The sequence below is a fragment of the Salmo salar genome, chromosome 15 (genome assembly GCF_965601325.2).
Source record: "Salmo salar chromosome 15, fSalSal1, whole genome shotgun sequence".
In the NCBI taxonomy this organism is placed as follows: domain Eukaryota; kingdom Metazoa; phylum Chordata; class Actinopteri; order Salmoniformes; family Salmonidae; genus Salmo; species Salmo salar.
In genome coordinates, this window is record NC_138305.1 from 110917501 (window position 1) to 110942500 (window position 25000).

At 43.7% G+C, this 25000-nt stretch overlaps 1 protein-coding gene across 4 annotated transcripts in view; it reads right to left on the minus strand.

The window, feature by feature from the left end:
* magixa (MAGI family member, X-linked a) overlaps positions 1 to 25000 on the minus strand; it is a 138729-nt gene that overhangs the window by 1817 nt on the left and 111912 nt on the right. The window contains exons 14-18 of one of the 4 annotated variants that reach the window (XM_082962276.1): positions 21401 to 21486; positions 20704 to 20853; positions 20055 to 20193; positions 16810 to 16897; positions 252 to 382 (exon numbers count right to left, since the gene is read on the minus strand). In XM_082962276.1, coding sequence (XP_082818402.1) covers positions 376 to 382; positions 16810 to 16897; positions 20055 to 20193; positions 20704 to 20853; positions 21401 to 21486 — 470 coding nt within the window. In that variant the 3' untranslated portion in view covers positions 252 to 375. Of the gene's footprint in view, positions 383 to 16809; positions 16898 to 20054; positions 20194 to 20703; positions 20854 to 21400; positions 21487 to 25000 lie in introns of all 4 variants that reach the window. The other 3 variants (XM_082962275.1, XM_082962274.1, XM_082962273.1) reach the window with 3 other exon arrangements.

Consider the following 25000-nt stretch of genomic DNA (forward strand, 5'->3'; position numbering starts at 1 on the left):
ACTACCTCCTCCTGTCTGTTCCTTAGTACGTTCTTGGGTAAACTCTGGGTATATTTTCCATTGTCCTTACTCTCTGACTTCTGACCTCTGTGGCTGATCACCTGACTCTCCTCTTCCTCTTCCCCGTCCTCCTCATCCTCCTCGGGCCAATCCAGGTCTGTGTCAGGAGTACCTCGCCCTCCTTCTCCTCTTCCTCTGCTACTCCTTCCACCCAGACTACCTCCCTTCCTCTGCCTCCTTCTCTTCTCCCTCTCCCTCTGTCCTCCTCCTCTATCCACCCTTCCGCTCTTCGTTGGCAGAGAGCGTGTTTTATCTACTGCAACCACACCCGGCTCCTCTGGGTAGAGATAGGAGGAGGGGGAGCCTGCTCTGGGATCATGGTCTGAGAGAGGAGAGAGAGAGAGAAGGAGGGAGGGCAAACAAAGGGAGAGAGATAGAGAAGAGAGGGGTCAGAGGGAGGGCGAGAGATAGAGAGGAGAGGGGGGTCAGAAAGAGGGGGGAGAGGGCAGAGATAGGGGGAGACAGAGGAGAGGGGGGGTGCAGAGAGAGAGAGAGAGACAGAGGAGAGGGGGGGTGCAGAGAGAGAGAGACAGAGAGATACAGAGAGAAACAGAGGAGAGGGGGGTGCCGAGAGAGAGACAGAGAGAGAGACAGAGGAGGGGGGATGCAGAGAGAGCGAGAGAGAGGAGAGGAGGGGGTGCCGAGAGAGCGAGACAGAGGAGAGGAGGGGGTGCCGAGAGGGAGAGAGAGAGAGAGAGAGAGAGACAGAGGAGAGGGGGGGATGCCGAGAGAGAAAGAGAGAGAGAGAGACAGAGGAGGGGGGGTGCAGAGAGAGAAAGAGAGAGAGAGACAGAGGAGAGGGGGGGTGCAGAGAGAGACAGAGGTTAGTGGGAGCTAGAGGGAAAAACACAACATAGAAACAGTTTCCATGTGATGTCACAAACAGTGTTTGAAATAATGAAACAACTATTGACAGTGAGTTGGGATGAAAGGTAACACTTTACAATAAGGTTCCATTTGTAAAAAGGGTATATAACGGGTTTGTAATTACGTTATTAACAGTTATATAATGATTTGTAAATGCATTATAAACCATTAATAAATGGTTTATAACAAATTGGTCAAACCAGTGCAATAACCAGTCAGTGCTTGCCAAATAGTGAACTACCATTTACCTACATCTATTAACCTTACCAATGCTTGCGCAGTTTATTTTCTCACTTTTGGGTGTGATGCATTGTTGCTCTTGTCCCATGAACAGAAATGGTTGGTTTTCAGACAAACGGTCAACTCCCATGATGCATCTTAGCCCCACGTTTGAAACCTTGATGATGATGTTGTACTGCTACACTTATTTATTCCAGGAATGAAGGCCTCATTGGAAAGATCTCATTCCGTATTTATTGGTGTGGTTCACTGGTTTCAGAGAAATTCCTCCGGACTTTGTGAGCTCCATCTTAAAAATAAAGACAGCCTTTATGCTGCCACTGACTGACATGATGCTACAGTGTATTGGGAAGAATCAGGACGGACGTGGCTATGAGAAGTGTGTGTAACAGTGTAGTAACAGTGTTCCGTCCCTCTCTTCGCCCCAACCTGGGCTCGAACCAGGGACCCTCTGCACACATCAACAACTGACACCCCACGAAGCATCGTTACCCATCACGCCACAAAAGCCGCGGCTCTTGCAACGCAAGGGGAAACCCTACTTCAAGTCTCAGAGCGAGTGACGTCACTGATTGAAACGCTATTAGCGCGCACCACCGCTAACTAACTAGTCATTTCACATCGGTTACATGTGCGAAGGCCAGACAGAAGAGATTGGGTGAAAGAATTATTGTTCACAAGTTCAAAAAAAAAATGTTGACTGATGATTTAGCACGCTGCTCAGCTAGCTAGGTATCTAGTAGCCAGCTAATGTTTGCTAGCACGTCTGTCCTAACTAGCTAGCAGTAGGAAAAACCTAAAACATATATTTTTTTTTATATAAAAATTCTGCTAGATGATTAACCACGAGATAATCTTTGGCATGATATAGTTACCTGGCTAAATTAGATTACGTTTGCTGGCTAGTTAGCTTCGCTAGCTAGCTAGCAAATGTTAAGGCCTTGATAAACTGGCAGAGCAATGGAGAGGTGTATGAATCACTAGCAGGCCTGGGTAACTCCAGTCCTCTAGGGCCTGATTGGTATCACACATACCCCCCCACCCCAAGCAAACACAGCTGATTAATCAAATTGCATTTCTAAACTAAAGATCATGATTAGGTGATTTTTGGAGTCAGGTGTGTTAGCTGGGTGCTGGGGCAAAAACTGTGACACCAATCAGGCCCTTCGAGGACTGGAATTGCCCACCCCCCCCCCCGCATGACTAGAGCAACAATGAGCAATAATGAGCACATGGACATGAATAATAGATTTTATATTTTAACTTCGCCATTTATTTACTCATCTCCTACAGCTTATTGTTGACTGCCACGTCGGTGCTGGAATTTATTATCTAACAAACAAACCATAAAGAAGTGTAGCAGCTGTCCTGAGCAAACATTCAACCTAAAGCCTCGTTCACATTACCCATAAGCACTCCGTTACGTTGCGCCGGATGTCATGCATTTCAATGGGGACGTCCACAACACAGTGGAATCGCAACGCCCCCTTGCGGTTGAAGGCTCCGTTGTGAGACGGACACCGCATACTTCGAACAGGAAGTTACCAAACCACAGAAGAAGATGAAAATATGTGACGTCCGGTGATGGCTTTATGGGATAATTAGCAACTTGTAATCAATGACCCCTTCCTATAAGTGAGTACTATTTTAATAGTAATGTTCAATAATACACATTGGCTGCTAAGCCAATTATATTATACTTAACAAAAATTCAAACGCAACATGTAAAATGTTGGTCCCATGTTTCATGAACTGAAATTAAAGATCCCAGAAATGTTCCATACGCACAAAAAAAGCTTATTTCTCTCAAATTTTGTGCACAAGTTTGCTTACATCCCTGTTAGTGAGCATTTTATCCTTTGCCAAGATAATCCATCCACATGACAGGTGTGGCATACCAAGAAGCTGATTAAACAGCATGATCATTACACAGGTGCACCTTGTGCTGGGGACAATAAAAGGATCCTCTAAAATAGGCAGTTTTGTCACACAACACAATGTCACGGATGTGAGGGAGCGTGCAATTGGCATGCTGACTGCAGGAATGTCCACCAGAGCTGTTGCCAGATAATTGAAAAGTTCATTTCTCAACCATAAGCCGCCTCCAACACCGTTTTAAGAATTTGGCAGTACGTCTATCAAGGCCTCATAACCGCAGACCATGTGTAACCACACCAGCCCAGGACCCCCACATCTGGTTTCTTCACCTGCGGGATCGTATGAGACCAGCCACCCAGACAGCTGATGAAACTGTGGAGTATTTCTGTCTGTAATAAAGTACTTTTGTAGGAAAAACTAATTCCGATTGGCTGGGCCTGGCTTCCAAGTGGGTGGGCCTATACCCTCCCAGACCCACTCTTGGCTGCGCCCCTGCCCAGTCATGTGAAATTCATAAATTAGGGCCTAATGAATTTATTTCAAATGACTGATTTTCTTAAAAGAACTGTAACTTGTTGAAATAGTTGCATGTTGCATTGGTGGGAGTTTCGAGCTGTGCCTACCAAAAGGTTGCAAGTTCAAATCCCCGAGTTGACAAGGTACAAATCTGTCGTTCTGCCCCTGAACAAGGCAGTTAACCCACCGTTCCTAGGCCATCATTGAAAATAAGAATTTGTTCTTAACTGACTTGCCTAGTTAAATAAAGGTAAAATAAAAAAAATACAAATGGTGTGTGTCTTCACCACAGTAATGTATTTTAACAACAAATTCCAAATGCAAGCTTTATAAGTCAATTATCAATTTCAAGTAAGTTTTACATACCAAAAGACCAGTAGGCGTATACTAGTAATTGATTGACAGTTTACTGGTCTAATCAGAGGGCAGAGTGTGCGTTTCACTAGCCAATCTTTTGCAGTTTTTTTTGTTTTGTTTTGCAAGGGTGATGCTGCGGCTACTGTCTCTGGCTTCGTGTAGAGTAATCCACGTAGACCAGACCAACCGATCTTCAAGGCATTCCTAGTCGATCAGAGAAAAGCCAATAATAAAAGCTTGCCCTCCTCAACGGGTAAGCAAAGTGGTCCCATAGTCTGGCATGGTGGACACGTCATAATACCCATAAAACCTAGCGATGAAACCCGGCAATGGTTAGAAAAGTTTTTTCACCATTCCTTTTTTTGCGTCTGGGATTTCTGAACTATTTCATATTAAGGTCTGTGTTTGGTGTAGGCTTACCCTGGCGAGACATTTTGAAAGCTGTGTAATTCTCTCTCGGACAAAGTGATTTTTCTCAATATATTCACCTCAATTTACTGAAAAGAAATTCTAAATGTTAATTATCAGCAAAGACTACAACTTCCCGCAGGAAGCTCCTTCACGTCATCTCTAGTCGACACTGTCAGCTACCGTTCACCAGCACGATCAGATACCTTCTCCATGAACGTCCCCTTTCTCTGTTTTAGCTAGCCACTGACTACACATTAGCTAGCTAGTTAGCAGAGCAGTAGATAAAACATCATTTTGTTTCACTTAGCCTAAATAATTGTTTGTAAAGTATGTTGACTTTGGTATCTATTTCAAACCTTGTGGCATTTTTCAAGGACGAGCATAAGAGCATTAAAAGGGCAGAAGACCACTAGAAGTCTGGCCAGGTGGAGAAGACCACTAGAAGTCTGGCCAGGTGGAGAAGACCACTAGAAGTCTGGCCAGGTGGAGAAGACCACTAGAAGTCTGGCCAGGTGGGGAAGACCACCTGAGGTCTGGCCAGGTGGAGAAGACCACCTGAAGTCTGGCCAGGTAGAGAAGACCACCTGAAGTCTGGCCAGGTAGAGAAGACCACTATAAGTCTGGCCAGGTAGAGAAGACCACCTGAAGTCTGGCCAGGTAGAGAAGACCACCTGAAGTCTGGCCAGGTGGAGAAGACCACCTGAAGTCTGGCCAGGTGGAGACCACTAGAAGTCTGGCCAGGTAGAGAAGACCACTAGAAGTCTGGCCAGGTAGAGAAGACCGCCTGAAGTCTGGCCAGGTGGAGAAGACCACTAGAAGTCTGGCCAGGTTGAGAAGACCACTAGAAGTCTGGCCAGGTAGAGAAGACCACCTGAAGTCTGGCCAGGTAGAGAAGACCACTAGAAGTCTGGCCAGGTGGGGAAGACCACCTGAGGTCTGGCCAGGCAGAGAAGACCACCTGAAGTCTGGCCAGGTAGAGAAGACCACTAGAAGTCTGGCCAGGTAGAGAAGACCACTAGAAGTCTGGCCAGGTAGAGAAGACCACTAGAAGTCTGGCCAGGTAGAGAAGACCACCTGAAGTCTGGCCAGGTAGGGAAGACCACCTGAAGTCTGGCCAGGTAGAGAAGTGCAGCTATAGTGAGGGGCAACGTACCGGTTTGGTCTGTGCCAGCATGAGGGATAAAGTTTTTTTATTTTACCTTTATTTAACTAGGCAAGTCAGTTAAGAACAAATTCTAATTTTCAATGATGGCCTAGGAACAGTGGTTTAACTCCCTTTCAGGGGCAGAATGACAGATTTGTACCTTGTCAGCTCGGGGATTCAAACTTGCAAGCTTTCGGTTACTAGTCCAACGCTCTAACCACTAGGTTACCCTGCCCTGCAGCCTGCCTGTAGCTATTAAGTTAAGTTTGAGCATCTTAACAATACAATGTGTTCTATACAGCTGTCAACATTCTACAAGGAAAGAGTCACTTAATCAATTCTAGAATCATTAACCAGGTTACCCTGGATACCAGACTTCGATGAGTGATAACTCAGTTCTAGAATGTTGTCATTGATGAGAATGAATGTAAAAATCTATTGACATTCAGAATGTACTTAGTTTAGACATACAGCCTGTATTGTAGTTTCATAACCAGAGACAAATCTTGAGAGGCACAGTGTTAATTTATTTAGAGTGGTACATGGATTCACACAGTCTTGATCCAGAGGATCCTTCCCACTAAAATGATTGATACATTATCAATGAAAGTTGATGGAAAATCTTCACTTGTCCTCATGTGAAAATTACAGTTCATTAAATATTCTCCAGCTGTAATTTCATAAATTAAATCAAACTATTTATATAGCACATTTCTTACAGCTAATGCATTTCCAGGTTCAAAGTCATGTGTCACTTAACGGCCTTCCTGTTGACAGGTCTCTATAGGTGACCACTTCCTGTTGGCAGGTCTCTACAGGTGACCACTTCCTGTTGGCAGGTCTCTACAGGTGACCACTTCCTGTTGGCAGGTCTCTATAGGTGACCAGGGGATTCTCTCTACAACATGGAAATGCCCCCATGGAGCTCATCAGTGTAGCCATGCAGCCATATTTTGCCAGTTCACAATATTGGCCGTACGGATGTGGAATGCAGAGTGGAGGAAGCCAGCCATTACCAAACCAAGTGGAGGATCTTTACCTGGCTGAAGACTACAACCCTCTGTCCCGTGAGCCAACAGAGGATGATCCTGGTTAAGGAACTGTCTCCAGGGGCAGGTTCAGTGGAATGAGCCAGAACAACCGCTACCCTCTCTGGGGCATGCAGGCCTCCTGGCTGGCATGACCCTGTCGGTGGAGCAGCAGGAGGCTATATACGGGCAGGCAACAGTTGGACAGCGCACTAACCCCAACTGGCACACCATGAGGAGAGGGAAGGTTGACGGTCAGGAATTATGGAGCAGTGTTTAGGGCCAAGTGTGTTACTCCGTCGTTGCTGAAAAAAAGGGGGGTCCTCAGATCACAGTCGTTGGATGGGGTGTTGTCTGTAAAATGAGGCACAGATAACGAAGAGGCAAGGGCATCAAGGCATTCAAAATGGCTACAGGGATGGATGTGCAGGAGTCAGGGTTTTGGGTCAAGAGATCTGGGAAACCTTGGTGCCTCACCATGAGATGGTCTGGTGGGCACCACAGTAGTGATGGTGGTGTCTCTATGGTCTAAAGGGACCTTACCATTGACTATAGTAATATGGTAAAATAGACTGGTTTTTGGTCTATCTGCACATCTAAAATCCTACTATGTGGATGGGACATTTCTAATAGCATGAAGGAATTATCTGGAACGCTCAACTATATGATCATGGCAGTCTAGGGTACTATTTGCCCGAAGAGGTGAAGTATTGTGATGAGCTATAAAACTGTACTTCTGATTCTAATTCTCAAAAGGAAAGTTAAAACCCCTCAGTTGTGAGGTCACTGAGGAGGACCAACAGTGATAGGGGGATTGTCTGAAAGGGACTGACATGCAGGATTTTGGGCAATGGCCTGCAGAACACGATTTCTATATTCAGGTCCTAAACACATTATCTACTAGCGCAGTTTGAAAAGTAATAGCCTCGGGTTAGCTTAGCCCATTCTGAAAAGTACTAGCCTCGGGTTAGCTTAGCCCAGTCTGAAAAGTACTAGCCTCGAGCTAGTTTAGCCCAGTCTGAAAAGTACTAGCCTCAGGTTAGCTTAGCCCAGTCTGAAAAGTACTAGCCTCGAGCTAGTTTAGCCCAGTCTGAAAAGTACTAGCCTCGGGTTAGCTTAGCCCAGTCTGAAATGTACTAGCCTCGGGTTAGCTTAGCCCATTTTGAAAAGTACTAGCCTCGGGTTAGCTTAGCCCAGTCTGAAAAGTACTTGACTCGAGCGAGCTTAGCCCAGTCTGAAAAGTACTAGCCTCGGGCTAGCTTAGCCCAGTCTGAAAAGTACTAGCCAGTCTTAAGTCAAAGTCGAGTCCGGAGTTTTGAGGCTCCAAGTCAAGTCACAAGTTATTTTATTTTCTATCAAGTAGAGTCTCAGGTCATTAAATTTGTGACTCGAGTCAGACTTGAGTCCAAGTCATGTGACTCGAGTCCACAACTCTGATGTTTTACTTCACAATTCTAAGCTAGGAAGTGTAAGTGTTATTCAAACTAGCCAGCTAGTTAAACACACAAAAAAACTGATCTAAATCGAAAAACGAAATGTAAAATCTACATCGTTTGCGAGCTAGCGGATTAGCCTGTTTGTCCCACTGCACGCCACCGTGGATATATTCAGCAGTTAGACATGACAAACTGAACACAGTATCTATTAATGTATCATTATATCATCTTGGAGCAACATATGAGACGTGAATGACCAACATCTCACTCCAACATGGGAGTTGATTTTCTCTCGCTTCGGCACAAATACGGTCGCCATGTTTTTCCAAAGTATCACATGACCAATATATGTGCTTTGATTAGAGGATTCTTACAAATTGCCCATTAGCCAATCAAGATTCGCCAGATAATAAAAAGTTTATAATTTTCAATGTAAAATAGTCACAGAAACCATTGCTGGCAATATTGCCTCTCAAAATTGCCAGTGTATTAAGGCCTTAACTTACTATCTAGCTACCTTGTTAATTAGCTAATGTACTAGCAACAATTTTGATAACTAGCTAACCCCTTTCATCTGTGGTAGCTGAATATTAGTGTTAGCAAGTAATGTTAAACACTAGTTAGCTATTATTATTATTATTATTATTAGCTAGCAGTGGATAACCAGGGCCGGATTAACAAATCATAGGCCCAGGGTCTTTGTTATCATCGTGACAATAGCCTATCTAAAAATGTGTTACTAAAACAGTGCCGCTGTTAGCTACAAATTGGCAGTTGTTGGGAAAATATGTTTTTCTATTGGTTCAACAGACAGATTAGTCTTCTCTTTTCAGCAGTAGACAATTGCTTTCCAAAATTGTACGTTTTTTTTTCTGCGATTGTATTTTGGAAATCTGCAAAAAGGCAAACCGATAGCCGCAATCAACCATAGAAATATAATCAATAGACGGCAGTTCCCATTCAAGTCAGGTCTGGCATCCATTGCTAGTGTACCCATGAGTTTACCAGTCAAATGTCCAGGGAAAAAGGTTAAAAAACAACAACTATGGATTATGTCTATGGCCACAAAACAGATTAGCTAGCAGTGGATAATGCTGCCCAAACTACAGCGGCTGTAGGCATGCCGGTAACTGACAAAATAAAGGAAACACTTAAGTAATCAAAGGATACAAAGTATATGTTATGGCATGGCATTTGTCTGGCGTGGTTTAGGTCCACTTGTATAATCTATACAAAGGCGCATTGAAGCTGTTCTGGCAGCTCGTGGTGGCCCAACACCCTTTAAGACACTTTATGTTGGCGCTTCTTTGATTTTGGAAGTGCCAACTGAACTTTTGATCCTCTGTGGCTACATTATGCTCTCTGGTGTATTTTGAACATTGATATCGGGCTCCTGTGGTTGGATAAAAAAGAATAATACAATACAATACAAATTTAAAAAAAAAAATAATACAAATATTGCCTCTTGTGCCCCCTACTGGCTTGGGCCCTGCCTCACACATTTGACCAGTCACATTTATTTATCATGCAGTTTATTTTTTTATATATTTTATTATTCAGTAACTCAATCAAGGCAGGGCCCCTCAGTTATCCACGTGGGCCCCTACCTCCTCTAGTCCCCCCTTCTGACGATTAGCAGAGCAGCAGTAGACGAGCAGCAGACTGTCTATACTCACTGAGATCAGGCTCTTTAATCCTCTTGTGGTTGGTGGTTGCAGTAAAAAAAATATATATATATATATATATATTTATCACTACATATATACTACAGTATATACAGTGCATTCGGAAAGTATTCAGCCCCCTTGACTTTTTTCCACATTTTGTTACGTTACAACCTTATTCTAAAATTGATTAAATTATTTTTGTTCCTCTTCGATCTACACACAATACCCCATAATGACAAAGCAAAAACAGTTTTTTAGACATTTTAGCAAATGTATTAAAAATTAAAACAGAAATACCTTATATACATAAGTATTCAGACCCTTTGCTATGAGACTCGAAATTGAGCTCAGGTGCATCCTGTTTCCATTGATCATCCTTGAGATGTTTCTAAAACTTGATTGGAGTCCACCTTGTGGTAAATTCAATTGATTGGACATGAAAGGCACACACCTGTCTATATAATGTCCCACAGTTGACAGTGCATGTCAGAGCAAGAACCAAGCCATGAGGTTGAAGGAATTGTCTGTAGAGCTCCGAGACAGAATTGTCTCGAGGCACAGATCTGGGGAAGGGTACCAAAACATTTCTCCAGCATTGAAGGTCCCCAAGAACAGAGTGGCCTCCATCATTCTTAAATGGAAGAAGTTTGGAACCACCAAGACTCTTCCTAGAGCTGGCCGCCCAGACTGCCCGGACAAACTGAGCAATCTGGGGAGAAGAGCCTTGGTCAGGGATGTGACCAAGAAACTGATGTTCGAAGGTGCTTAAACAAGTACTGAGTAAAGGGTCTGAATACTTATGTAAATGCAATATTTCAGTTTCATACATTTTCAAAAATGTATAAAAACCTGTTTTTGCTTTGTCATTATGGGGTATTGTGTGTAGATTTATGAGGGGGAAAAACTATTTAATCCAATTTAGAATAAGGCTGTAACGTAACAAAATGTTGAAAAAGTAAAGGGTTCTGAATACTTTCCGAATGCACTGTATTTCTTTCATCTTTATTATTTATTTTTGCGGTATGCGCTAGAAACACTATGTTTATTTAGGTATGATCTAGAAACACTAGGTATGTATATATATGAGCTAGAAACAAGTACAGTACCAGTCAAAAGTTTGGACACACCTAGCCATTCAATGGTTTTTCTTTATTTTTACTGTTTTCTACATTGTATAATGATAGTGAAGACATCAAAACTATAAAATAACACATATGCAATCATGTAGTAACCAAAAGAGTGTTAAACAAATCAAAATATATTTTATATTTGAGATTCTTCAAAGTAGCCACGCTTTGCCTTGATGACAGCTTTGCATTCTCTCAACCAGCTTCACCTGGAATGCTTTTCCAACAGTCTTGTAAGTTCCCACATATGCTGAGCACTTGTTGGTTGCTTTTCCTTCACTCTGCGGTCCAACTCATCCCAAACCATCTCAATTGGGTTGAGGTTGGGTGATTTTTTTGGTGACTTTAACATTCACATGGAAAAGTCCACAGACCCACTCCAAAAGGCTTTCGGAGCCATCATCCACTCAGTGGGTTTTGTCCAACATGTCTTTGGACCTACTCACTGCCACAGTTATATTCTGGACCTAGTTTTGTCCCATGGAATAAATGTTGTAGATCTTAATGTTTTTCCTCATAATCCTGGATTATCGGACCACCATTTTATTGCGTTTGCAATCGCAACAAATAATCTGCTCAGACCCCAACCAAGGAGCATTAAAAGTCGTGCTATAAATTCTCAGACAACCCAAAGATTCCTTGATGCCCTTCCAGACTCCCTCTGCCTACCCAAGGACGTCAGAGGACAAAAATCAGTTAACCACCTAATCGAGGAACTCAATTTAACCTTGCGCAATACCCTAGATGCAGTTGCACCCCTAAAAATTTAAAACATCTGTCATAAGAAACTAGCTCCCTGGTATACAGAAAATACACGAGCTCTGAAGCAAGCTTCCAGAAAATTGGAACGGAAATGGCGCCACACCAAACTGGAAGTCTTCCGACTAGCTTGGACAGACAGTACCGTGCAGTATCGAAGAGCCCTCACTGCTGCTCGATCATCCTATTTTTCCAACTTAATTGAGGAAAATAAGAACAATCCGAAATTTCTTTTTGATACTGTCGCAAAGCTAACTAAAAAGCAGCCTTCGCAAATGGAGGATGGCTTTCACTTCAGCAGTACTAAATTTATGAACTTCTTTGAGGAAAAGATCATGATCATTAGAAAGCAAATTACGGACTCCTGTTTAAATCTGGGTATTCCTCCAAAGCTCCATTGTCCTGAGTCTACACAACTCTGCCAGGACCTAGGATCAAGGGAGATACTAAAGTGTTTTAGTACTATATCTCTTGACACAATGATGAAAATAATCATGACCTCCAAACCCTCAAGCTGCATACTGGACCCTATTCCAACTAAACTACTGAAAGAGCTGCTTCCTGTGCTTGGCCCTCCTATGTTGAACATAATAAACGGCTCTCTATCCACCGGATGTGTACCAAGCCCACTAAAAGTGGCAGTAATAAAGCCTCTCTTGAAAAAGCCGAATCTTGACCCAGAAATTATAAAAAACTATCGGCCTATATCGAATCTTCCATTCCTCTCAAAAATTTTAGAAAAAGCTGTTGCACAGCAACTCACTGCCTTCCTGAAGACAAACAATGTATACGAAACGCTTCAGTCTGGTTTTAGACCCCATCATAGCACTGAGACTGCACTTGTGAAGGTGGTAAATTACCTTTTAATGACGTCAGACCGAGGCTCTGCATCTGTCCTCGTGCTCCTAGATCTTAGTGCCGCTTTTGATACCATCGATCACCACATTCTTTTGGAGAGATTGGAAACCCAAATTGGTCTACATGGACAAGTTCTGGCCTGGTTTAGATCTTATCTGTCGGAAAGATATCAGTTTGTCTCTGTGAATGGTTTGTCCTCTGACAAATCAATTGTAAATTTCGGTGTTCCTCAAGGTTCCGTTTTAGGACCACTATTGTTTTCACTATATATTTTACCTCTTGGGGATGTCATTCGAAAACATAATGTTAAATTTCACTGCTATGCGGACGACACACAGCTGTACATTTCAATGAAACATGGTGAAGCCCCAAAATTGCCCTCGCTAGAAGCCTGTGTTTCAGACATAAAGAAGTGGATGGCTGCAAACTTTCTACTTTTAAACTCGGACAAAACTTGTTTTAGGTCCCAAGAAACAAAGAGATCTTCTGTTGAATCTGACAATTAATCTGGATGGTTGTACAGTCGTCTCAAATAAAACTGTGAAGGACCTCGGCGTTACTCTGGACCCTGATCTCTCTTTTGAAGAACATATCAAGACTGTTTCAAGGACAGCTTTTTTCCATCTACGTAACATTGCAAAAATCAGAAACTTTCTGTCCAAAAATGACGCAGAAAAATTAATCCATGCTTTTGTTACTTCTAGGCTGGACTACTGCAATGCTCTACTTTCCGGCTACCCGGATAAAGCACTAAACAAACTTCAGTTAGTGCTAAATACGGCTGCTAGAATCCTGACTAGAACCAAAAAATTTGATCATATTACTCCAGTGCTAGCCTCCCTACACTGGCTTCCTGTTAAGGCAAGGGCTGATTTCAAGGTTTTACTGCTAACCTACAAAGCATTACATGGGCTTGCTCCTACCTATCTTTCCGATTTGGTCCTGCCGTACATACCTACACGTACGCTACGGTCACAAGACGCAGGCCTCCTAATTGTCCCTAGAATTTCTAAGCAAACGGATGGAGGTAGGGCTTTCTCCTATAGAGCTCCATTTTTATGGAATGGTCTGCCTACCAATGTGAGAGACGCAGACTCAGTCTCAACCTTTAAGTCTTTACTGAAGACTTATCTCTTCAGTAGGTCCTATGATTAAGTATAGTCTGGCCCAGGAGTGTGAAGGTGAACGGAAAGGCTGGAGCAACGAACCGCCCTTGCTGTCTCTGCCTTGCCGGTTCCCCTCTTTCCACTGGGATTCTCTGCCTCTAACCCTATTACAGGGGCTGAGTCACTGGCTTACTGGTGTTCTTCCATGCCGTCCATGGGAGGGGTGCGTCACTTGAGTGGGTTGAGTCACTGACGTGGTCTTCCTGTCTGGGTTGGCGCCCCCCCTTGGGTTGTGCCATGGCGGAGATCGTTGTGGGCTATACTCGGCCTTGTCTTAGGACGGTAAGTTGGTGGTTGGAGACATCCCTCTAGTGGTGTGGGGGCTGTGCTTTGGCAAAGTGGGTGGGGTTATATCCTGCCTGTTTGGCCCTGTCCGGGGGTATCATCGGATGGGGCCACAGTGTCTTCTGATCCCTCCTGTCTCAGCCTCCAGTATTTATGCTGCAGTAGTTTATGTGTCGGGGGCTAGGGTCAGTCTGTTACATCTGGAGTATTTCTCTTGTCTTATCCGGTGTCCTGTGTGAATTTAAATATGCTCTCTCTAATTCTCTCTTTCTGTCTTTCTCTCGGAGGACCTGAGCCCTAGGACCATGCCTCAGGACTACCTGGTATGATGACTCCTTGCTGTCCCCAGTCCACCTGGCCGTGCTGCTGCTCCAGTTTCAACTGTTCTGCCTGCGGCTATGGAACCCTGACCTGTTCACCGGACGTGCTTGTTGCACCCTCGACAACTACTATGATTATTATTATTTGACCATGCTGGTCATTTATGAACATTTTAACATCTTGACCATGTTCTGTTATAATATCCACCCTGCACAGCCAGAAGAGGACTGGCCACTCCTCATAGCCTGGTTCCTCTCTAGGTTTCTTCCTAGGTTTTTGGCCTTTCTAGGGAGTTTTTCCTAGGGAGTTTTTCCTAGCCACCGTGCTTCTTTCACATGCATTGCTTGCTGTTTGGGGTTTTAGGCTGGGTTTCTGTACAGCACTTTGAGATATCAGCTGATGTACGAAGGGCTATATAAATAAATTTGATTTGATTTGATTGTGGAGGCCAGGTCATCTGATGCAGCACTCCATCACTCTCCTTCTTGGTCAAATAGCCCTTACACAGCCTGGAGGTGTGTTGGGTCATTGTCCTATTGAAAAACAAATGATAGTCCCACTAAGAGCAAACCAGATGGGATGGCATATCGCTACAGAATGCAGCCATGCTGGTTAAGTATGCCTTGAACTCCAAATAAATCACTGGCAGTGTCACCAGCAAAGCACCCCCCACACCATCACACCTCCCCCTCCATGCTTCACGGTGGGAACCACACATGCGGAGATCATCCGTTCACCTACAGTGAATCTCACAAAGACACAGCGGTTGGAACCAAAAATCTCAAATCTCAAAAAGGACAGATTTCCACCGGTCTAATGTCCATTTCTCGTGTTTCTTGGACCAAGCAAGTCTCTTCTTATTGGTGTCCTTTAGTAGTGGTTTCTTAGCAGCAATTCGACCATGAAGGCCTGATTCACGGAGTCTCGTCTAAACAGATGATGTTGAGATGTGTCTGTTACTTGAACTCTGTGAAACATTTATTTGGTGCAGTTAACTCTAATGAACTTATCCTCTGCAGCAGAGGTAACTCTGGGTCTTCCTTTCCTGTGGCGGTTCTCATGAGAGCCAGTTTCATCATACCGCTTGATGGTTTTTGCGACTGCACTTGAAGAAACTTTCAAAGTTCTTGAAATGTTCCGTATTGACTGACCTTCATGTCTTTAAAGTAATAATGGACTGTCGTTTCTCTTTGCTTATTTGAGCTGTTCTTGGCATAATATGGACTTGGTCTTTAACCAAATAGGGCTATCTTCTGTATACCACCCCTACCTTGTCACAACACAACTGATTGGCTCAAATGCATTAAGAAGGAAAGAAATTCCACAAATACATTTTTAATAAGGAACACCTGTTAATTGAAATGCATTCCAGGTGACTACCTCATGAAGCTGGTTGATAGAATGCCAAGAGTGTGCTAAGCTGTCATCAAGCTAAGGGTAGCTACTTTGAATAATCTCAAATATAAAATATATTTTGATTTGTTTAACACTTTTTTGGTTACTACATGATTCCATATGTGTTATTTCATAGTGTTGATGTCTTCACTATTATTCTACAATGTAGAAAATAGTAAAAATAAAGAAAAACCCTTGAATGACTCGGTGTGTCCAAACTCTTTGACTGTTCCTGTATGTTAATTTCATTTTAATCTCTTTGTTTCAACAAGCCTAAGGTAAATCACTCACTGAGATAAACATGGCTGATGTTTGTACTGAAATAGCTACATTCATAAGGACAGATGCAGGCTGAACAAGAAGGCCTGTTATTGAATTATATTTATAATTATATTTATAATTATAGCTGCAGGCTTTAAGAATTAAAATGGCACTTTTTACTGTTGGATTACAGGAGTGACACATAAATAACTCTGTTCCGTAGCTACGACTCACTGCTTGTAATTCAACTGCAAGAGCAAATACACCGGGAGATATGAGAAACCTCTTGTTCACGTAACTCAGGGCAACAAGGACATGTGGTCCCAACTGTGTGGCTCAGTTGGTAAGAGGGTGGCACTAGCAAAGCCAAGGTTGGGGGTTTAATTCCCAGCAGGGATCAGGTATGCATACTAGAATGGATAAAAGGGTCTGTAAATGGCATATGTCAATGTGAAGACCTCTAGAACACAAAGGGGTGTAGAAATAAGATTTCTAGAACACAAAGGGATGTAGAAATAAGAGTTCTAGAACACAAGGGGATATAGAAATAAGAGTTCTAGAACACAAAGGGATGTAGAAATAAGAGTTCTAGAACACAAAGGGATGTAGAAATAAGAGTTCTAGAACACAAAGGGATGTAGAAATAAGAGTTCTAGAACACAAAGGGATGTAGAAATAAGAGTTCTAGAACACAAGGGGATATAGAAATAAGAGTTCTAGAACACAAAGGGATGTAGAAATAAGAGTTCTAGAACACAAAGGGATGTAGAAATAAGAGTTCTAGAACACAAAGGGGTGTAGAGATAAGAGTTCTAGAACACAAAGGGATGTAGAAATAAGAGTTCTAGAACACAAAGGGATGTAGAAATAAGAGTTCTTGAACACAAAGGGATGTAGAAATAAGAGTTCTAGAACACAAAGGGATGTAGAAATAAGAGTTCTAGAACACAAGGGGATGGAGGGATGAAGAGAACCAAAGGAACGAAGAGAATAAACCAAAGAGAATGAAAGACTAACAGGAAGAGATACCAACCGCGTATTCTCAGTTCTGCCGATGACATAGAAACAAGGCTCTCCCTGCTTAGAGTTGGTCATACACAGAGACAGGCTGGAGAGCTCCACTGAGAGGGAGGAGGAGGAGGAGGAGGAGAGGGAAGGAGGGATGGAGAGGGAGGAGGAAAGAGAAGGAAAAGTAGATGGAGAGAAGGAAAAAGAGAGAAAGGTAGAGAAAAATAGAAGGAAAGAGACAGCAAAAGGAAAGACCGCAAGTTGGGTCAGGAGAAAGACAAATAGAGAAAGAAGAAAACCAAAGTGTTCAAAGTCAAGACAGGAAGTAAGACTCTTAGCAGCGAGAAAGAAGACACCGGTTAGAGGAAATAAATGAAAGAAGTGACCCTTTTGAATAGGTCAATAAAGCCTTGTTCACACTTTAGGCCTTAATGCTCAAATCCGTTTTGGAATACTGACTGTCCAAACAGTCAACAAGTGACCAAATCAGATTTGTGTGTGTTCATTTTGCATGGCCCGGTGCCCCGGGTGGGTGGAGGCCTATGGAATGGTCTAAAATGAGCAAAGTCCGCTCACCCGGTGCACCGGGCCATGCAAAACAAACTCCACCACTCAGAAGTTACGGTATGTAGAAAGCTAAGGTGATAACAATGTCTGCCATGGACATTTCCGAGTTGCTTTGGAATGTTCAAAATCAAACATGATTCAACGTTCAAAACAAGTCCTTTTTTGGCTAGTCACAGTAGTCATCTAGCTAGCTAGGTAGCTGTTTACCTTTTCTAGCACGTTCCCTAATTTGTTTGTAAACAATCGACAAGCTAGTTAGTTACCACATGTTCTTGTGAAATTGTCAACAGACTAGTTAGCAAGCAACATGATGTGCCGAATAACAGCCTAAAAACCACTTGAGGTGAAATAAATCCGATTTGACCGTTCAGTCGCAAAGCCGAGGAATCAGATTTGTATCTGACTTCAAGCCACCTACGAAGGTGGTTTGAAATGTGGCTTGAAATATCTGATTCTATGTGCTTTTTGGCTGTTTAGACTGCAGGAAAAATAACAGATTGTAATCGGATATGCAAAATGCACATAGAATCAGATATTTCAAGCAACATATCAAACCACCTTCTGATTCTTGGCCTTGCGACTTGTCTGAACGGTCAAATCGGATTTATTTGACCTCAGGTGGTTTTTAGGCTGTTATTTGGCACATCATGTTGCTTGCTAGCTAGCTTCAAACTGCCCATGTGAACAAGGCTTACCAATCAATAAGAAACGGATCAATCAGACGTATCCTTCCTCCCTTCCCTGTCTCTTACCATAGTCTGGGACGTATCCTTCCTCCCTTCCCTGTCTCTTACCATAGTCTGGGACGTATCCTTCCACCCTTCCCTGTCTCTTACCATAGTCTGGGACGTATCCTTCCTCCCTTCCCTGTCTCTTACCATAGTCTGGGACGTATCCTTCCTCCCTTCCCTGTCTCTTACCATAGTCTGGGACGTATCCTTCCTCCCTTCCCTGTCTCTTACCATAGTCTGGGACATATCCTTCCACCCTTCCCTGTCTCTTACCATAGTCTGGGACGTATCCTTCCTCCCTTCCCTGTCTCTTACCATAGTCTGGGACGTATCCTTCCTCCCTTCCCTGTCTCTTACCATAGTCTGGGACGTATCCTTCCTCCCTTCCCTGTCTCTTACCATAGTCTGGGACGTATCCTTCCTCCCTTCCCTGTCTCTTACCATAGTCTGGGACGTATCCTTCCTCCCTTCCCTGTCTCTTACCATAGTCTGGGACATATCCTTCCACCCTTCCCTGTCTCTTACCATAGTCTGGGACGTATCCTTCCTCCCTTCCCTGTCTCTTACCATAGTCTGGGACGTATCCTTCCTCCCTTCCCTGTCTCTTACCATAGTCTGGGACGTATCCTTCCTCCCTTCCCTGTCTCTTACCATAGTCTGGGACGTATCCTTCCTCACCTTCCCTGTCTCTTACCATAGTCTGGGACGTATCCTTCCACCCTTCCCTGTCTCTTACCATAGTCTGGGACGTATCCTTCCACCCTTCCCTGTCTCTTACCATAGTCTGGGACGTATCCTTCCACCCTTCCCTGTCTCTTACCATAGTCTGGGACGTATCCTTCCTCCCTTCCCTGTCTCTTACCATAGTCTGGGACGTATCCTTCCTCCCTTCCCTGTCTCTTACCATAGTCTGGGACGTATCCTTCCTCCCTTCCCTGTCTCTTACCATAGTCTGGGACGTATCCTTCCACCCTTCCCTGTCTCTTACCATAGTCTGGGACGTATCCTTCCACCCTTCCCTGTCTCTTACCATAGTCTGGGACGTATCCTTCCACCCTTCCCTGTCTCTTACCATAGTCTGGGACGTATCCTTCCTCCCTTCCCTGTCTCTTACCATAGTCTGGGACGTATCCTTCCTCCCTTCCCTGTCTCTTACCATAGTCTGGGACGTATCCTTCCACCCTTCCCTGTCTCTTACCATAGTCTGGGACGTATCCTTCCTCCCTTCCCTGTCTCTTACCATAGTCTGGGACGTATCCTTCCACCCTTCCCTGTCTCTTACCATAGTCTGGGACGTATCCTTCCTCCCTTCCCTGTCTCTTACCATAGTCTGGGACGTATCCTTCCTCCCTTCCCTGTCTCTTACCATAGTCTGGGACGTATCCCTGTCTCTTACCATAGTCTGGGACGTATCCTTCCACCCTTCCCTGTCTCTTACCATAGTCTGGGACGTATCCTTCCACCTTTCCCTGTCTCTTACCATAGTCTGGGACGTATCCTTCCACCCTTCCCTGTCTCTTACCATAGTCTGGGACGTATCCTTCCTCCTTTCCCTGTCTCTTACCATAGTCTGGGACGTATCCTTCCTCCCTTCCCTGTCTCTTACCATAGTCTGGGACGTATCCTTCCACCCTTCCCTGTCTCTTACCATAGTCTGGGACGTATCCTTCCTCCTTTCCCTGTGTCTTACCATAGTCTGGGACATATCCTTCCTCCCTTCCCTGTCTCTTACCATAGTCTGGGACGTATCCTTCCTCCCTTCCCTGTCTCTTACCATAGTCTGGGACCTATCCCTGTCTCTTACCATAGTCTGGGACGTATCCTTCCACCCTTCCCTGTCTCTTACCATAGTCTGGGACGTATCCTTCCACCCTTCCCTGTCTCTTACCATAGTCTGGGACGTATCCTTCCACCCTTCCCTGTCTCTTACCATAGTCTGGGACATATCCTTCCACCCTTCCCTGTCTCTTACCATAGTCTGGGACGTATCCGTTTCCTTTCTTCAGTACAAGGTGTATACGATGTCCTCCTCTTCTTATCTGCTCTACGGCCTGGCTGTGGGTCATTCCTGTTGTACTGTCACCATTTATCTCCACCAGCTGGTCACTCACCTACACAGCAAGAATACAATACAGGTTACACAATGACAACCACAACCACAACAACCACAACAACCACAACCACAACAACAGCACTACCGCCTGGGTGTGGGTTACTGATTCAGAGGGGTTGGGTTAAAAGTGGAAGACACATTTCATTTGAAGGCATTCAGTTGTACAACTGACTAGGTATTCCCCCTTCCCTATTGTCTGTTATGCTGTCACCATTTAACTCCACCAGCTGTTCACTCAGCTACTCACACACAGCTGCCTGTCTTACCTACACAACGCACACCCAGCTGTCTGTCTCACCTGTATCTTGTGGCTGCGCGAGGCAGACCCTCCCTCCATCAGTCCCAACACACCCAGCTGTCTGTCTCACCTGTATCTTGTGGCTGCGCGAGGCAGGCCCTCCCTCCATCAGTCCCAACACACCCAGCTGTCTGTCTCACCTGTATCTTGTGGCTGTGCGAGGCAGGTCCTCCCTCCATCAGTCCCAACACACCCAGCTGCCTGTCTCACCTGTATCTTGTGGCTGCGCGAGGCAGGTCCTCCCTCCATCAGTCCCAGGACATACAGGCCCATGTTGTATTCACTGCCCCCCCGCAGACTGAAGCCAAAACCTGTAGGACCTCTCTCTAGGTCTACACTATAGTAACACTGGTCCTGCTGCTGGAAGGAGAGGAAGAGAGAGACAGAGAGACAGAGACAGAGAGAGAGAGAGAGAGAGAGAGAGAGAGAGAGAGAGAGAGACAGAGAGAGAGAGAGAGAGAGAGAGAGAGAGATACAGAGAGAGAGAGAGACAGAGAGACAGAGAGAGAAAGAGAGAGAGACAGAGAGACAGAGAGAGAGAAAGAGAGAGAGACAGTTTGAGAGAGAGAGAGAGAGAGAGAGAGAGAGACAGAGAGAGAGAGAGAGACAGAGAGAGAGAGAGAGACAGAGAGAGAGAAAGAGAGAGAGACAGTTTGAGAGAGAGAGAGAGGGAGAGAGAGAGAGAGAGACAGTTTGAGAGAGAGAGAGAGAGAGAGAGAGAGAGAGAGAGAGAGAGAGAGAGAGAGAGAGAGAGACAGAGAGACAGTTTGAGAGAGAGAGTTACAGGACAGAAAGATGTCACAATTGCTCCGGGATTGGCAGGGCAATTATAAAGACAACAACTTATTAGAGAGGAAATTATCTGAAATTATGTATCATGTATATGGTTAAATCAAAATGCACATACAAGCCTCACCTTGGGCCTCCCTCTGTGACCTTTCCTTGTCCTGCCACCAGCGTCTAACTCTGGGCCTTCTGACATACTAGAGGAGTCTAAAGGAGACAGAAATAGCTAAGAAAGTTAAGAGATGATAGAGTTTACAGTAGAAAACAATTGGGTGTGGAGTAATCTCTAGTGGACAGATATCTGTGCGTAAACCGTAGAAGGGATGGCTGAGAGTTTTTTTGTTTTCTTGTGAGGGTGGAGACTTCGAACACCAACAGACCCAGAATTTAATCAAGCCGATTTCCAAATTACGCAACATTTTTTGGTTCTGGGTTAACCGAGATTAGGTGGGAAGTCCATGGTACTGTTTCCCTAGAGGAGAAATACACCCTCTATTTGAATTGCTATGGTGTGAAGTCCCGTGTGGCTCAGTTGGTAGAGCATGGTGTTTGCAACGCCAGGGTTGTGGGTTCGATTCCCACGGGGGACCAGTACAGAAAAGAAAAAAAATGTATGAAATGTATGCATTCACTACTGTAAGTCGCTCTGGATAAGAGTGTCTGCTAAATGACTAAAATCTAAGTGAGTAACAGATTTGAGCTAACTGAGGTTGTGATGTGAGCATGGATACATGTGTGTAAGCAGGTGTGTGTCTGTTAGAGTGTACCTAAATCAAATCACATTTTATTCGTCACATGTTTTGTAAACAACAGGGGTAGACTAACAGTGAAATGCTTAGTTACAGATCGTTCCCAACAATGAAGAGAGAAAGAAAATAGAGAAATAATAGAAAAGTAAAACAGATAGTAAAAGTAACAATAATTACACAATGAGTAACAATAACATGGCTATATACACAGAGTACCAGTACTGAGTCAATGATAACATGGCTATATACACAGAGTACCAGTACTGAGTCAATGATAACATGGCTATATACACAGAGTACCAGTACTGAGTCAATGATAACATGGCTATATACACAGAGTACCAGTACTGAGTCAATGATAACATGGCTATATACACAGAGTACCAGTACTGAGTCAATGATAACATGGCTATATACACAGAGTACCAGTACTGAGTCAATGATAACATGGTACTATACACAGAGTACCAGTACTGAATCAATGATAACATGGCTATATACACAGAGTACCAGTACTGAGTCAATGATAACATGGTTATATACACAGAGTACCAGTACTGAGTCAATGATAACATGGTTATATACACAGAGTACCAGTACTGAGTCAATGATAACATGGTTATATACACAGAGTACCAGTACTGAGTCAATGATAACATGGTTATATACACAGAGTACCAGTACTGAGTCAATGATAACTTGGCTATATACACAGAGTACCAGTACTGAGTCAATGATAACATGGCTAAATACACAGAGTACCAGTACTGAGTCAATGATAACATGGCTATATACACAGAGTACCAGTACTGAGTCAATGATAACATGGCTATATACTCAGAATACCAGTACTGAGTCGATGATAACATGGCTATATACACAGAGTACCAGTACTGAGTCAATGATAACATGGCTATATACACAGAGTACCAGTACTGAGTCAATGATAACATGGCTATATACACAGAGTACCAGTACTGAGTCAATGATAACATGGCTATATACACAGAGTACCAGTACTGAGTCAATGATAACATGGCTATATACACAGGGTACCAGTACTGAGTCAATGATAACATGGCTATATACACAGAGTACCAGTACTGAGTCAATGATAACATGGCTATATACACAGAGTACCAGTACTGAGTCAATGATAACATGGCTATATACACAGAGTACCAGTACTGAGTCAATGATAACATGGCTATATACACAGAGTACCAGTACTGAGTCAATGATAACATGGCTATATACACAGAGTACCAGTACTGAGTCAATGATAACATGGCTATATACATAGAGTACCAGTACTGAGTCAATGAGTACCCTGACTATATACATAGAGTACCAGTACTGAGTCAATGATAACATGGCTATATACACAGAGTACCAGTACTGAGTCAATGATAACATGGCTATATACATAGAGTACCAGTACTGAGTCAATGAGTACCCTGACTATATACATAGAGTACCAGTACTGAGTCAATGATAACATGGCTATATACACAGAGTACCAGTACTGAGTCAATGATAACATGGCTATATACACAGAGTACCAGTACTGAGTCAATGATAACATGGCTATATACACAGAGTACCAGTACTGAGTCAATGATAACTTGGTTATATACACAGAGTACCAGTACTGAGTCAATGATAACATGGCTAAATACACAGAGTACCAGTACTGAGTCAATGATAACTTGGCTATATACACAGAGTACCAGTACTGAGTCAATGATAACATGGCTAAATACACAGAGTACCAGTACTGAGTCAATGATAACATGGCTATATACACAGAGTACCAGTACTGAGTCAATGATAACATGGCTATATACTCAGAATACCAGTACTGAGTCGATGATAACATGGCTATATACACAGAGTACCAGTACTGAGTCAATGATAACATGGCTATATACACAGAGTACCAGTACTGAGTCAATGATAACATGGCTATATACACAGAGTACCAGTACTGAGTCAATGATAACATGGCTATATACACAGAGTACCAGTACTGAGTCAATGATAACATGGCTATATACACAGGGTACCAGTACTGAGTCAATGATAACATGGCTATATACACAGAGTACCAGTACTGAGTCAATGATAACATGGCTATATACACAGAGTACCAGTACTGAGTCAATGATAACATGGCTATATACACAGAGTACCAGTACTGAGTCAATGATAACATGGCTATATACACAGAGTACCAGTACTGAGTCAATGATAACATGGCTATATACACAGAGTACCAGTACTGAGTCAATGATAACATGGCTATATACATAGAGTACCAGTACTGAGTCAATGAGTACCCTGACTATATACATAGAGTACCAGTACTGAGTCAATGATAACATGGCTATATACACAGAGTACCAGTACTGAGTCAATGATAACATGGCTATATACACAGAGTACCAGTACTGAGTCAATGATAACATGGCTATATACACAGAGTACCAGTACTGAGTCATGCACTACACTCTGTCGCTCCTTGCAGTTGGATGCCAAGTATTAGCCATACCAGGCGGTGATGCAGCCAGTCAAGATGCTCTCAATGGTGCATCTGTAGAAGTTTTTAAGGATCTGAGGGCCGATGCCAAATCTTTTCAGTCTCCTGAGGGGGAAAAGGTGTTGTCGTGACCTCTTCATGACTGTGTTGGTGTGTTGGACCATGATAGATCCTTAGTGATGTAGACACAGAGGAACTTGAAGCTCTCAACCTTCTCCACTACAGCCGTGTCAATGTGAATGGGGTCGTGCTTGGCCCTCCGTTTCCTTTAGTCCACAATCAGCTCATGTGTCTTGATTTACGTTGTGGGAGAGGTTGTTGTCCTGGCACCACACTGCCAGGTCTCTGACCTCCTCCCTATAGGCTGTCTCATCGTTGTCGGTGATCAGGCCAACCACTGTTGTGTCGTCTGCAAACTTAATGATGGTGTTGG